The sequence below is a fragment of the Phoenix dactylifera genome, unplaced genomic scaffold (genome assembly GCF_009389715.1).
Source record: "Phoenix dactylifera cultivar Barhee BC4 unplaced genomic scaffold, palm_55x_up_171113_PBpolish2nd_filt_p 001910F, whole genome shotgun sequence".
NCBI classification, from domain to species: domain Eukaryota; kingdom Viridiplantae; phylum Streptophyta; class Magnoliopsida; order Arecales; family Arecaceae; genus Phoenix; species Phoenix dactylifera.
In genome coordinates this window covers 17,767-32,926 of record NW_024069198.1, presented here as the reverse complement: position 1 = coordinate 32,926, position 15,160 = coordinate 17,767, and the positions used below count along the sequence as shown (strand labels likewise).

The window sequence follows — 15,160 nt, the reverse complement described above, 5'->3', positions numbered from 1 at the left end:
TTTGAGAGCATCCTAAAGCTTTCCTTAAGAAGAGATCAGTAAATGGGCAAATCCATGATAAAGAAGCAATGCTACATTTTCCCTTTTAATATAATCACCTGAAACACACTCATTTCTATCCATCAGATCTGGACCCTTGAGTGGATCTGTTTATTCATTTAACATTCTGCACATAAAATCACAAAAAAATATTAGTTACTACATTGTCAGAAAACAATTTGTGGCTGAGAGTTCAACAGAACACCAAGCAGATATAAGGAATAGGTTGTTCTCTGTTTTCTTCGTTGACAAACAAGCGATCAGAACATCCATCTCGGAGACACTTGAACAACACTTTGGCGGGGCCTCATCGGTTGCTCTGTGCTGTTCCTCTTCTTCATGCTCGAGGAGACAGTCGGGCTGAAATAATCATGACTCCCTTGAGGCGCAGCTTGTGAGCGTGTCTTTCTCACGGGGATTATAGTGCGCTGCTTTTGTAAGGCACCCCTCCGTGCTGCCGAGTTCCTCTGAGTAGAATTCCATCTGCTGTAGTTCACACAGCTTTGGCTCCTGCCAACATGCTGAAGCTTGCTCTCCTTGGGACTCGGAATGTTTCTGCTCTCCATAGTTTCAGCCGAGTACATAGTTTCCTCCCCGCTACTAAACCCATCCCCCTCATTTCGAAATTCCGAAACCACCAATGGAGATGAACTCGACTGCACCTCACTGCAGCAATCCTCTGGACATGGACCAACTTGAAGAACCTTATGATCTGCTTCAGAATTGGCATGTGGCACCTCCGACATTGCATGACCAGTTTCTCTTGATGGATTTCCAAGTTTAGGTTCTTCAACATTATTTTGATTAGAGAACAACTGTTTGAGGGGAAGTGGCAGAACAATAGATCTTGGAGCTCTAGGAGGGAAATTAATATCCAAGAGCTGTACTGGGGCATGTTCCATCTCATGAACTGGCCCAGAAGTCAGCCTAGGAGATTCAAAGATTTCGGGTGTCAGAATTCCCTGCTCATGGGCTGCACATAAATCAACAAGTTGGTTTTCCCCTTGAGAAATTTTTGCATTGGCTGAACTACTTGATCCAATCTGATGTATAGATTTTGAAGCTATCTGTGAGGATGAAATATCATCATCTTCCTCAGTGGACTTGAATACCCTACGCATGGTGAAAGAAGCACAAGAATGCTCATTCTTCTGTCCAGAAGACATCAATCGAATAAGAGGCAACTTGGGCTTGCTGACCTCATCAAAGCTACCTTCCCAGTGCTGATTCAACCAATCACAGATGATAGGAATTGGAATCCCGAATTGCATGGGTAAATCCTTCTTCCAGGATAGAGATGATGAAGAAGATGCAGATGATGATCTTGCAGTAGGAGATGAGGCAAGTTTCATTGGATCACAGACCATGAAAGCAAGATTTCCTTGGACATCAAAACCAGCAGATCCTGGGCACCATGTCCCTCCATCTGTCGAAAGTTTTATGAGATTGTCAGTGGCTATCACTACTTTGCCCTCACCAACCATCAGCTCCTTTTTGTCTGTGTGCCCTAGAAGGTAAACCACACTGCCCAGATCAAGGCTCGGGTTGCAGCAGGTCTTCAAGTAATGAGGCTGCTGCCCCTGTGAAGTTGAGTCAACATCCACAGTATCAAACCCCACAATTGTAAGATCAAGAACAGAACTGGTAATGAAAAATCTGGAACAAAAATGACAAATCAAAGTTAGGACAAGTATTCCATCTGCTTATCTAACCCAAAAAAGAAAAAAAGAAAAACAAAAGAGGCATGAAGAATATACGCCCCGATCATAAATGCAGTCATGTCAACGCACCTGTCATGAATAAAAGATATATGTTCTAATGAATAGATACATGCATGTTTAGAAGAATGATGCAACAGAACCTAGTTGAAATTCATAACACTAGAAGTGTAAGCGGCTTATCCCGAGTGGAAACTAGTAGTCAAAAGATTAATTTGTCCAAGAAAATAAATTTAGTTGGCATTTTATATTATGAACCAACATAAAGATCCACTTTTTGTTCTATAGGAATTGGCCAGGTGAATAACCGCAAAGCATAACTAATCTTGGGTGGTCAAATGACAAGTCTAAAAAAGATCATAAGTAGTGACCCACAGGTCCGCCGGACCGGTATCGAGACCCATACCGGTCGGCGTCCGGTACGGTTTGATACCGGTTCCGTATTGTACCAAACCGGTACGAGTAGGGCGTGCCGGTTCACGGGCCGGCACGCTCAATTTTTTTTGGAGTTTCAAGAATATTTAATTGGTAATCATTCTTTTTGAACTTTTTCAATGATTTTAAGTCTAATATGATGTTTTTCTGACTTTTTTTAATATTTTTTGATGTTTCTATAATCTCGGTTTAACCTAGATGATGAATCTTATTGCTTTAAAATGATACAAATCATAAAATAAACAATATAAAAATTCTCAAATCAAGTAGTGATGTGAAAATTAAAAATTAATACCGATATCTAAAATCGGATCGAGTGGCGATGCCTCTTGTAGATATCCGGATTAAAGTCCAATATGCATACCAATATCTAAAATCGAATCGAGTAGCGTGCCTCTTATAGATATTCGGATCATTAGCATATGTCAGGAGACACATCAGCCCACCCCTCTAACTAAGCGGTATTGTAGTTTTGTATGTTCATCCTATAAAGAACGGACACCGGATTATAAGTACTTTCGGATCTCTCGCTGAAGCTTTAGTTGATAATACGACTATGGAGAAGCCTATCTGAATATGCTGGCAGCAAAATTTGACACGTAAGATGCTTTGGATTGCGTAGGATAGTAGCCATTGGAAGATGCCTCAAACGCACCATATCTATATCCGTATGCGTATAGGCATAGGCTGTCTGTGACTGCAGATGATAAGATCCAGTATATGACTTGAAATCTGATACGTCTATAGATCCTACTCTACTTATTTCTTAATTTTTTCCAAATTTAGGCCTAGACCACTATGCGCATAATCGCATCAAAACTTAAATGAATCGACACCAAATTTTTATGGAGAGTAGCTTGCATGCCCCTAATTTTTTCAATTTTTATTTATTTTTTAAAAAATTATTTTTAATCCAAAATTATTTTTTTAATTTTTAAAAATTATATATAATCCAAAAATTAAAAATTTTTATGTCAACGTTTAGATCGTCCATAGATATACAACATATAAAAAAATCAAGCCCAAATAAAAAATTTTGATACGATATCTCATTATTTTGCAATTTTTTCAGGCCCCCTCCAAAAAAAAAAGAGAAAATGAGATAGGAGAGAGAAAGCACACCTTATTTAGCCTTGAATCTTCTTTCTGATAGCCTGAATCGATATTATTTTTAGAGTATTTGGGAAGCGAAAGCAGCGGAGAGAGCCGCCACTTTCAAAATGTAGTTTGGAAGGCTTTCCCAACAGACATCTGATGCTTTAAAAAGCAGCAGGAGCAAGTCCACAGTGTCAACCTGGTTCGGAGTTGGGTTGAATCGGTGCATACCGACTGGTTCGCACCAAGTCTGCACCGAACTGACCGGTTCTAGCTGGTTCGGACACTTATCGATTGGTTCCGGTCCGTAACAGACCGGCTCCAGCCGGCTCGATAGAGGTTCCGGCCGGTATGGAGCCGAAACCGAATGTATTAGGCGAATCGACTTGGTTTTGCATCCGGTCAGTTCGGCATTGTCTGAACCGAGCGATTTGGCCCGGTTCGACAGACCTTAGTGACCCATGCATGTAATTAATGGATTAAGCAAAAACTTAAACACAAGACTGTATCAAACAAAAAAAAATATAAGTCAAACTTTTAAACATCCTACTTTATGTACATAAGCTGATGTAACAAAAGTAAGTCATTGACCACCACTAGAAGGATATTTTAGTCTTTTGGATACATGATGGTAGCCTAACTTACTTTAAGCTTAATTGTATGCCATATATGACGGTTGGTTTTATGCGACGATGCATTACACGATAGTATGAGAAATTCATGGCCGTCTTATGATTGCCAACCAGTTAACCAGTTTATTTAACCCCATCTTTTGGTGCCAGATTTCTAGGCCAGGCAACTTTGAGAAAGAAAGGGATCTGATTGAAGATTGAAAGGCCAATCAATTAATGGGTACTATACTTGTTAACTGTTGAAGCTCAGGGAATCAGAGGCTAATAATTTAAAGTTTCAGTTAACTTGGTAAAAGCCTATACAAAAATGTTTGATATATAGAACTGCATTGACATTTCACCATAAATCATAAGCTAAATACCAAACTAAAGCACTAACACCAAAGTGCTCATCATAGTAAATTATAAAGAAAGAAAGGTCCATGCCCAATTTATCTCATCTGTTCACGCCTACGTACTCTCTTGTCTTGTCTGTTCTCTTCTTTCCTTCTTCTACTTCTCCCTTACATTCCTTCCGAACAGACATCTTGTTTTCACTTTTTCTCATTTTTATTGGCCACTTAAAGGGACTTTTGAATTATTTTTAGTTCTCTTCCCCAAGTTGATGGAGAACTGTTTCACTCTGAATATTCTCCCTGCCAAAAGACATCAAACTGGAACTTGATTATTTCGACCATCTTATTTCCTAGACTTGAATATCACTCCAAAACTCCAGTTAAAAAGAAGGTGAAGGAAATTGTTTTTTTCCCACTCATTTCTCTCCAAGTAAAGGAAAACAAGAGAAGGAACTTTTAGATCTAGTTGTTGATCTCTATGAAAAACTCGGTTCACCCTCACAGTGTGCAACATTTGATTATGAATGCAGTACATCTATTCCTCGTTGATGGTGCCTCTCTTATCAATGCACAAGTGCAAAGAGAGGTGTCCTATAGGGCTTCATTTTTTGGAGAAGAAAGGTGGGAATCCACCCATGTTTCCATTTACAAAATGTACTCTATGGCACATACATGTGAACATCATTGCATGCATGTTAATCAATGATGTGGCATGATTTGCTAACCATTTGAGCTGTTTATCTGAAGCTCATTGTATTAGAAGTTCCAGCATATCCGATTATCATTGTTCCACAATTATAAATGTACTCTTAAATTTGTAAGGATCATCACATGGTCTGATCTCTATCACCACCAGAAGTTGGTACACAAAGTGTTCTCTAAGTTTTCTTAGGGTTTCTCCTCCATCGTGGCTTTTTTTATCCTATCAGTAGTCAAGATATTTCTAAATGCAGAAGGGAATATAAAATATTTTCCATATAATGCTCCAAAAAACAGAAAGCAATTTTGAAAAGTGGATCCAAGAAACCCATATAATAATGATGTAGCTGCAGCAATCTATAGGGCTAGAAATTAGTGCAAATGTGATGTAATTAGATTTCGCAGAGAAAGTAGAACTATTTAATAGGCATCCTCTTCCTCCAAACAAAAAATATCAGAAATCCATAACTTGTACAAAAACAATTTTAATGTTGTAACAAGTAGATATTATCCTAGATCAGTACCATAATAGTCCAAATAAGATTAGGAAAACATTAAATTTGTGTCAATCTTGGTCTGTGCTACAACTGAGCAAGAGAGGCCAAGAAAAATAAGCATCAAGTCGCAAAATTCTTTCCAAACTTAGTCCAATGCTAGAAAGGTTTATGCTTGATTGCAATAGAGGAAGGGCCAGTCTCATCAAGATCTTGTGTCATTGTTGTCCTTTGATGTTTGTTATAAGTGCTCATGTCCCTTATCATAGAGATTATAGCAGTGGCGGTCATCAAGGTCATGATGATGGTTGTGATTGTTGTTCAAGGAAAACTCATATCTAATGCTTCTCTATAAATTGTGTGAGGACTAGATCAGTTGGACTAGCCTGAACCAGGTCAACCAAGCTCTTTCCCACCTGGACCGGTCAACCCATCCCTGTGGGCTGGGCATGTGCGGAACCATCACTCAAATTGGTAGGCATGCACGGATTCATCATCTGAAAGGGGGCAGGTTTGAGCATGTAATTGTTCAATTCAAAGTACATATTCTTCGTATCGGGCTCTGTACCGGTGGCACCCTGTTATTGTGTCGGTATGCCCAATACGAGTGCTGATTTGGCATACCGATCATCGGTACACCTTTTGTACCATGCACTGGTACCGAACTGGTACGATATGGCATATCTTGGTTGAATCCCTCGCCTCTCTTCTCTTGTGCATGGAATCGCTACTCGATACCCTCGCTCAAACATGCCAACGAAGGCAGGGCGTGCGCAAAATCACCCAAAATTCCTTTGGTCATCTCCCCATTTTCTTCTTCTCCCTAATTCTATTGTTTCTCCATCTCGCTTTCTGATCTCCTCAGTCACCTTCTCACTGCTACCACCTAAACCTTCATTAGATACTGTCGTGCCCTCATTAGCTTTGGCACTGGATGTTGACACTTGCCCAACACCTAAAAACCCCAGTTCCCATCCTATCTCCCCAAGCACCACCTCCATCATTGCCTCTAATTATCTCTCTCCAGTTCGCTGCCTTGCCCTACCAACCTCTTTGTCGGATCCCATCTGCTACTAACTGATCTACCCGAGCATGCAAGCCAAGGCTTGATTAGATGCTAAGACCCTAGTTCCCTTCCCATCCTTGATTTGATCTCTCCTCAACCTACTCTGGTTCCACGGTCTTCCTCTCCCTACTATCAAGATTACAAAGCTCTTTCCACTCTCCTCGTCAGACCCACCGTCGAACAAATGCTCGAATCCACTCCCTGCCCCCTATTCTCTCCAATCTAAATCTTTTCTCCTCTCGTCATACCGCCTTTCCTACATATGGCCCTCTTTATCTTAATTTCGCCCACTGTCGTTCCCATCATACCAGTCTTCCCCCCTACCCTTCTCTCTTACTCGCCAAGCGAGATGGTAGTCTCCTCTCCCCTTCTTTTTCATCACAAGATCTGATCCCCTTCTTTCTCTTCTTCCCCTTATTTCTTCTCTCCCATGGTATTTCTTCCCCTTATTTCTTCTCTCCCCCATAGTGAGCCTCCGCCGCCTCTTCTCTCTCTTGTGCTCCGCAAATGCCAACCACCACCACCACCACCACAAACTCTCTTTTTTTCTAAACCCCTAACCCTTTAAGGTAATTTCCATCCTTAATGCTTAATTAGCGCCCTTACTCTCTAAGTAGTTTCAGTATTTTCTTTAATTTTGGTTGGATTGATTATGTGTAAGGACATGCCCGTCCATGCAAGAAGATTGGCATAGGGTTTCAAACTTTAAACCGCTAATTAAGTAAACCTTAACCTTTTGCTCCTTAATTTAGGTGTATGTAGCTTGTCTTAGGGATAGGTTAGAGAAAAGTCAAGTCTAGGATTAGTTTCAAAAACCAAAAAAAAATTGAGATTAAAAATTTTGAAAAATTAATAAATGATTAATTAAATTAGTTATGCTTTTGGGGTGGTTAATTATGGTGAATTGGTCCTCCAATTTCATAAGGGTAATTAGTTTTTATAATTAGGCTAAGTATTTATATTTATTTAATTGGATATATTAGGCGTACTTTTAGTCTGCTTGGCATACCTTGATTAGGTTTTGCTGCCAATAGAGGTAAGAATCCCTTTGTAGGCTTGCTTATATACACATGCAATCTTTGATATGTGCATATGTTTCACGGTATATATGAACTTAATTGTGCATAGAATATGACAATATTTTGCACCTTAATATTGTAAGCATGATGGATGTATCCAACTAATAAAATTGAGACCCGCACAATTGGATGGTTGGGTAAGGTGCTTTGGACTAGCTATGTTTATCGTTGCCCCATCATGGGAACGTTGTTTGTCCAAAGTCCAAAATAACTTAATCTATTTAATTTATCCTCTTGAGATGAATAGATGGGTGTGGGCTCTAGATTAGCCATGTTACTATGGACTACCTCATTGTAGGCGACAATGTGACACTATAGATCGCCTCGTCACAAGATGGAACATGACACTACAGACTATCTTGTCACAAGCTCGAAAATGATACTATAAATTGCCTTGTCAGGGGCTAGAGCATGACACTATTGATTGCCTCGCCACAAGCGAGACATGGCCGTGGCTAGTCCAAACTCGAAAATAACTTGAATTACTTATTCTACACTCTCAAGATGTTTGTTGAATCAAACGTTGCCAAAACATTAGGAGATGATATTAAATTGCTTATTTTAACCATTGTTGAACGAAATTATATTTTGGTTGCATTTATTGGTTAACTGGAATATACATTTCATTATGACGATATTTTAATATTTTTTCAACGTTATATTTGTTGCAGAGTAATTGCTATTAACTGTCATTTAATTAAACTTATGTTGGTTTTGGTGGGGTGGGGTGGGGGTTGCAGTTCTTACTAAGCTATTAGCTCATGCCATTTCTTTAGCTTTCTTTTCAAAGTCACAAGATGCTTAATACTCGGCTAAGGTTTGGGGTTACTGATGAAAGGTAGAATAGTTAGAACATCTCTGATACCAATTGAATGTTTGGAATCTATAGTTAGACAACTTCCATTATCTATTGATAGTGGAACTAATTTATCTTTTTTGCAAAATGATGTCAATATTTTATGTTTTTCTAGTATTGTTGAGAATTTTATTCAGGTCTAAAGTGATCATGCCCTATAGAACGTGCGGTTGTGTCATGTGCCCAGCTCAAGTAGTAGATTTGGGGCATGACAAAATGTTGTACTGATTTGTGACAACAATCCACATGGCTGATGAATGTTGGGATATTGTAGGCCAAAATGGCCAATCAACTTATGAAAGTTCATACTTTTTCAGCTAACAATATTCAATCATCAAGGATATAAAACTTCATTGTGGTTCGTATGGTTGTGACTCTTTGACAATCTCATATAAACTCAATGAAAAATAATCCATCTTGATGATGGTCGTATCTGCAAGTGCACAGACAATAAAGATTATATAGCATAGACATTTAGACTGTAAGCACATGAGTGACAAGCTGGAAGAATAAATAGAACAGTACATGTAGGTCAATCTCACTATGCTCTTCTCTATCAAAAGGACTACTCGTATGAGATAGCTCAAACAAAGTATATCCAACAGGAAGAGAAAGCAGTAACTTAGCTTTCTAGGAGAAACCTAGTATATAGAGAAAGGAAAAAGGCATCATCTAGAAGAAGATCTGGCACTACAACAACCTACTGAAAAAAATATCACCAATGATATACCCATGGGAGTATATAGTCATCAGGTGATATCTTCGCCTGATGGACGACCATGGAAATAAGTACCACATTAAGCTATGCATAAACATGCTTAATTTGATAATTCAACATCAACATGAATAAGCATAATTAAAGCTACCAGAGTGTAATCCACCCACAACAAAACAAAAGGAAGTTGACATCTTTTAATGCAATGAGGGACTTGTGATAACATAACATATGATACCATATAAAGCAAATGGTCATGGTCGCAAACAAACCATGGGAACTTATATTTGACCATTTCAAGTCAGAAGAAAGGGTTGATCCAAAGATATCCTCTATACAAAGTTTTCTTTTCTTGAGTATAACCTCGGTACAAAGTTGAGGATCATAAATATACTTTTCTACAAAAGAAACATAAGCAGGTAGCGTGCCAAAAGCACCCCTTAAATGATGCCACCAATAAACCATCATCTTCCCCAGCATTTGACATTTTGTTTATTAAAGAAGTAGGATGAATGCATCCAACCTGGACTTGAGTGCAGGGCGAGAACTTTGTCGAGAATACAATCTGCTTTAACTTGACAAAGAAGTGAAACCAGCAACTCGAATGATCCTAAGAAAACCCCACTTCCTACCCCACTTCAACTCAAGGTGGTAGCAAGAAAATACACCATCATTGACAGAAATATCGCTCTCACCATCTTAATGACCGATAATGGCATTACCCATTGTTAAGAAAGGTCTACGGACTATACCACTCTCTTTTCAAAGCACACAATAGTTTGTAATTTCTTTCTAATTACCTATCAAAATGAAAAACTAGGCAGCCTTATACCACTTGACTACCCATTACCACATAATTAGGCAGCCCATTACCACACAATTTTTGACTACTCATTACCACACATTGACTACCCATTACCACATAATTAGGCAGCCCATTACCACACAATTTTTGACTACTCATTACCACACATTGACTATCCATTACCACATAATTAGGCAGCCCATTACCACATAATTATTGACTGCCATTACCAAATGTTTTGATTTGTTGTAACTTCCAACATGCATGGGCTAGAAGGTCATCAGATCTCAATCGAACAATGGGGCCCCACAGCCACAGGTGCATGTTTTCCCAATTTCCACCCAAAGAAATCAAACCACCATTGTAATCCCAAGTCCTAACCTATCACAAAACTGATACTTTGAGCATAAATCTAGAGAAACTGGAGACCAATGATCCATCAAAACCTAAGGTTTGAGCAACACATTGCAACGATCATCAACTAAAACGCAAATGATAAGCAAAAAAAAAAAAAAAGAAGAAGAACAAGAAAATTGGTTGGAGAACAAGAGTTAGAAATGCACCTATGGGGGACGAGGCGGGCGGGGAGGCGACCGTGGAAGAGGCGGATCTCGGCGGCCTCGGCGGCGGCGACGGAGGGGAGGTTGGCGTGGCTGGTGAGCAGGAGGTTGCGGTGGATAAGAAATCCAGTCCCCGCGCCACCTCCACCACCGGCGCCGGAGATGGCGGCAAAGGCGGGGCCTTTGGTAGCAAAGATGCTACCTTTAACTTTCTCCGACCTCCCTCCACCCGAGCAGAAGCACCACCGCGACCCCTCTCCAAAAACCCCCATCTCTGCTCCTTTCCTCTCTTCCCTTCTCTTCTATCTCTCGAGCTCCTCGGATCTCCAGCAGCTGCGGCAGCGGAGGCCTTAATGTAGCATATCTGCGGAGCTCAGCTCGTAGCGGGAAGTTTCAGGGCGTCTCAGTCGCCGGCGGCCGGAGTTCGGGATTCCGTCCAAGACGTTACAGTGCGGATCTATCAGTCTCCAGGCCGGAGACCGTCTTTTCCTTCTCCCGGGAAAGACGGGGTCCTGTCCTAAATAAGCAAAAGCTATTTTTTACTTCTCACAGGTAAGAACGTGATAAATGAACTCTCTTTTTGCCATAGGTAGATGCATTCTAACTTTGAGGTATTTCCTAGTTGGAATTATGGATGAGACAGTGATAGATCAAAGGGGAGTTGCGTTATGGGAGAAGGTAGAAGAGGCAGTGATGGTAACGGGAGACGAGAAGTGCATGAAAAGAGTAAAAAGAGTCCTTCTTCGGGACCATGGGAGCATTTGCAAGGGCTACAACGCCCAAGAGGTGGATGATTTGTACTGAGAATGGGTGCATGCTCTGTAGCGCCAACTTTGCTAGATGTATGTGGTCTGGATTCTGGGGCATGGTTGACATGGAATAATGGGAGGCATGCAACAGTTAGAATTGGTCTTATGGATTGAAGCAATCCTTATGAATTCTTGTGCACATAAAGGTAAATCCCCTCTGTTGAGCCAAATTGATGCTTAGGGTGGACTTTCTGCTCCAGGTCAAGAGGAGGAGAAATCATATCCTACACAACATGCACGATGCGGTCGTGCACCCCGCCTTTTATAACTGCGCGTTTCTGTAACGATGCATCAAGACAAGCACTTGATAGAAACAAGCATTTGTGATTGGCGGTGTGCAAGGCCAATCTTAGGGTTGAGCTTACATTACAGGGTCTATTGGCTTATCTTTGTAATTTATGTTCGAGTTTAAATTAAGCAACCTGGCTATATTGGTTTGAAGGTTTTTAAGACTGAGGAGATTGATCTTTTGGGCAATAACAGTTAGGTTTCGGAGAAGGAAGATGATTCACTAGTGGAAGTTGCTTCATGTTCTTGCTGGGTGCTATATTCTGCTACATCATTGGTTAGAGGTGATGGTCTCACACTTTGAGAAGTGCCATCTAGTCCGGATAGGAATCTGTCCACATCTAGAAAGTTGGTGTTGGGGTATCCTGTTAGATCTATGTAGTGCATCTGCTAAAGATATCACTAGAAGGTATTATCCGGACCCCAGTCTAATTTAAGTTTTTGCTTTTCTCATATAAAGGAGAAGACAAGGAGACATAAAGGTGCAGTGAACTTCTCCATTGTTAGGAAAAAAAAAAAAAAGAAGAAGAAGAGAAGGAAAGAAGGGGAAATGGCGGCATGCGGAAACTACCTTTAGACTATGAGCACTGGAATTTGCTATCAGTGAACTATTTCTGAACATTAATTTTGTTACCATATCCTTGCTGATCTATGCAAGTTAAAGAAGAGGTGGTATAAAGGATGCTGCCAATCCTTTAGCCATTGATTAAGATAACCTTGAAAGTGCTTGTTAATCATGTCAATATTCTGGATATTGCAGAGATTTAAAACTTCTTACACCTGAAAAATTACTTACAATCAAGTAAACAAAGCCAATGACTCCTTGGGTAAGTAAATGTCACCTGCCTGCTTGTGAGGTGATCTTGATTTCAAAATCCCTGTGAGGCAGCTCCAAGGATATCAACTGCCTTTGCTCCCTACCCAAAAAAGACAAAAAAAAAAAGGAAAGAAAAGAGAGAAAAAAAACTCTGATCAAAATTACTTGGTGCAATCGTTGCGCAAATGATGCATTGCAGCATAAATAGCAAAAACTTTTGGAAGCTGGTTTCAGCTATGATGGTAGGACCCTTGTAATGAGAATATAAGGGCATATATAATACCTATAAGTTGACCAAAACATGAATTAGATGGATCGATGTAGCAACCATGCACTTTTTGCAAAGGACAACAGGTGGCAGATCATTTGCGCCCAATCACACCATTCATGTCAGTGATCATTTGCATGGAAAAGTTTTACCCAACAAATGATTCAATTGTTGGCATCTTGACTAATTGCAAGAAAGACTGCATGCCTGTGCAACGCACAGAAAACTCCAGAGTCCGGACGCGCTTCATGCAGAAGTTGCAGCATATATTTGCCTAACATAATATTTTACCATAAACTAATAATCTGATCAACATGGGTTTGCATCCACAACAAGGCAATAGGTTTCCATGGTAACCAGATATTTTGGGCTCGTGGTACCATGGGCTGACACATGGGGATAGCTTTCACGGGCCTATACGTGGGATAGCCTTGGCGGGCTTATGTGTGGAATCATTATAACACCGTAGGCTGACACACGGAGATAGTCTCCACGAGTTTATGCGTGAGATAGCCTTCATAGGCTTACGTGTGGAATCTTTATAGCATCATGTGCTAACACATGGGGATAGCCATCATGGGTTTACACGTGGAATTTTGCAATTCGAATTAGGTCATATTTTTGGTTAATCTAAAACTGGAAGTTAATTAATGAAAAATCTGAAAATCAAGTCAATGAGAAACGAATAATATGATATAAGAAACTATTGTTGAACAATTGGTTACATTTGAATATATATATATATATATATATATATATATATGCGCGCGCGCGCTTTTTTGAAACAATGATAATGAGAACTTATGTACATGTTATTTATGAGCTTTCCGAGTATCGACATGATATTTATTTATCTAGTATTGTTAATTGATTATTTTCTTATTATTTATGGTGTAGCGATTTGGGATTCTTACTAGGCTGGAAAAGTTCATACTCTTTTTATTTTTTTTCAGAGTCACATGATATATAGTTTTGAATAGAAGGAACGTGGAGTTTGTATAGCTAGTCATTAGTTAATTAGTTATTTCTCTTATTTTGCTGATACCGATGAACGTTGAAAAATATGTAATTGAACTAGTCGATGATTTAATGTTAGTGGAATTATTTAATTATAATTATTGGTATTGTGTGAATTTTGTTCATCTGAGTCCTAGCATATTCTCTAGAGATCTACCTTAGGAGTGTGTGACTGTACCGCATTCCGGACTTGGGTGTTGGGTTTGAGGCAAGACATCCATAGATATCATATACCCATTGTCTATCTATCCGAAGCCAAATATCTGATCTAGCCGACAATGTCGTTTTGTTTGGAAAATCTCAACATGCAGCATTCTTAAGATGATAATATATGATCAAATTTTCTCAGGAAAAAAAAAGTATAGCTGAATTATTGTGCTGATTACATTGTAGCTCAAGTTGTTGAAAGCTTTGCATAAACACAAGCATAACTATTTATTCAGTCAAGAAGCTACAATTTTTATATGTCATGCGCCAACTAAGACTGTTAGGCTTCATGGGTGTAAATGAGAACCATTTAGGACACCACTATATATGTTGTAAACTTTTAGCTGTTGTTATATTTATTTTAATCGTTTATGGCTGTCACAAGATTCAAAGCAGCATTATCTCACATAATCACTGTTCTATAAAGTTTAATATGGGATATATTAAACTATACTTTCTGAAATTCTATAAGCCAATTTTATGAGCCTAACAAAGTTGAGAACCTGGAAAGGGCTGGCTCCCATTCCTTGTCCCCGTTCCACGCTTACCGTAGACTACAACCACTTGGAAGCTGCAGAGTTTGAGCTGTAAAGCTAGATTCTCAGGGGGACCAAGCCTCCTCATTTTTAATATTTAGAAGGACTTCATGTAATTACTATTCTAATCTCTCTCATGAGCATTTGAAGTACACGATTTATTTGATAAAAAAGTGCATTTAATGAGTGCTTGTCAATCCACTGAATGAGATTATTCTGTAGGTTAAATAAATATAACTTTCATCAGTTTAAAATTAATGTCCATTTAGTCTCGTATCTACCTTTCTCCTTTCTTTCTTATTTATTATGAGTATTATAGAAGAATGCACCTATCAAAACAAGGGTGCATATAAAGTGGCATAGTGATGAGATGATTTATGGACCAACAAAATCTTTGGTCCTCTGTGGAGATCCTAAAGTAGGACTACTGTGGTTCAGTAGATCAAGAATCCAAGGGCTACAACCCCACAGCATTACCCTCTTCTTAGTGATATTCAGCAACCTTAGAGTTCTTTAGGTGTTCAAAGTGTCGCATATATTTGACGAAGGTAATTAATATGCTAATTAGTTAGCTCTTGAAGGGTCAAGAGGGGACATTAAATTTAAGCACTTATTTTGCAGTTAAAAAGAAAAAAAAGGAAAAAAAAAACTGAAAGTGCGAAAATAAGATAAAAAATAGTAATTTATTTT

At 39.3% G+C, this 15,160-nt stretch overlaps 1 protein-coding gene across 1 annotated transcript; it reads right to left on the bottom strand.

Moving 5' to 3' along the window:
* LOC103709391 lies at positions 1-11,269 on the bottom strand. Its single transcript, XM_008794694.4, has 2 exons — positions 10,532-11,269; positions 1-1,695 (listed from the first exon to the last, which is right to left on the bottom strand). Exons 1-2 carry the CDS (start codon positions 10,798-10,800, stop codon positions 300-302), a joined length of 1,665 nt encoding a protein of 554 aa, XP_008792916.2. The 5' UTR covers positions 10,801-11,269; the 3' UTR covers positions 1-299.
* Between the last annotated feature and the right edge of the window lie 3,891 nt (positions 11,270-15,160).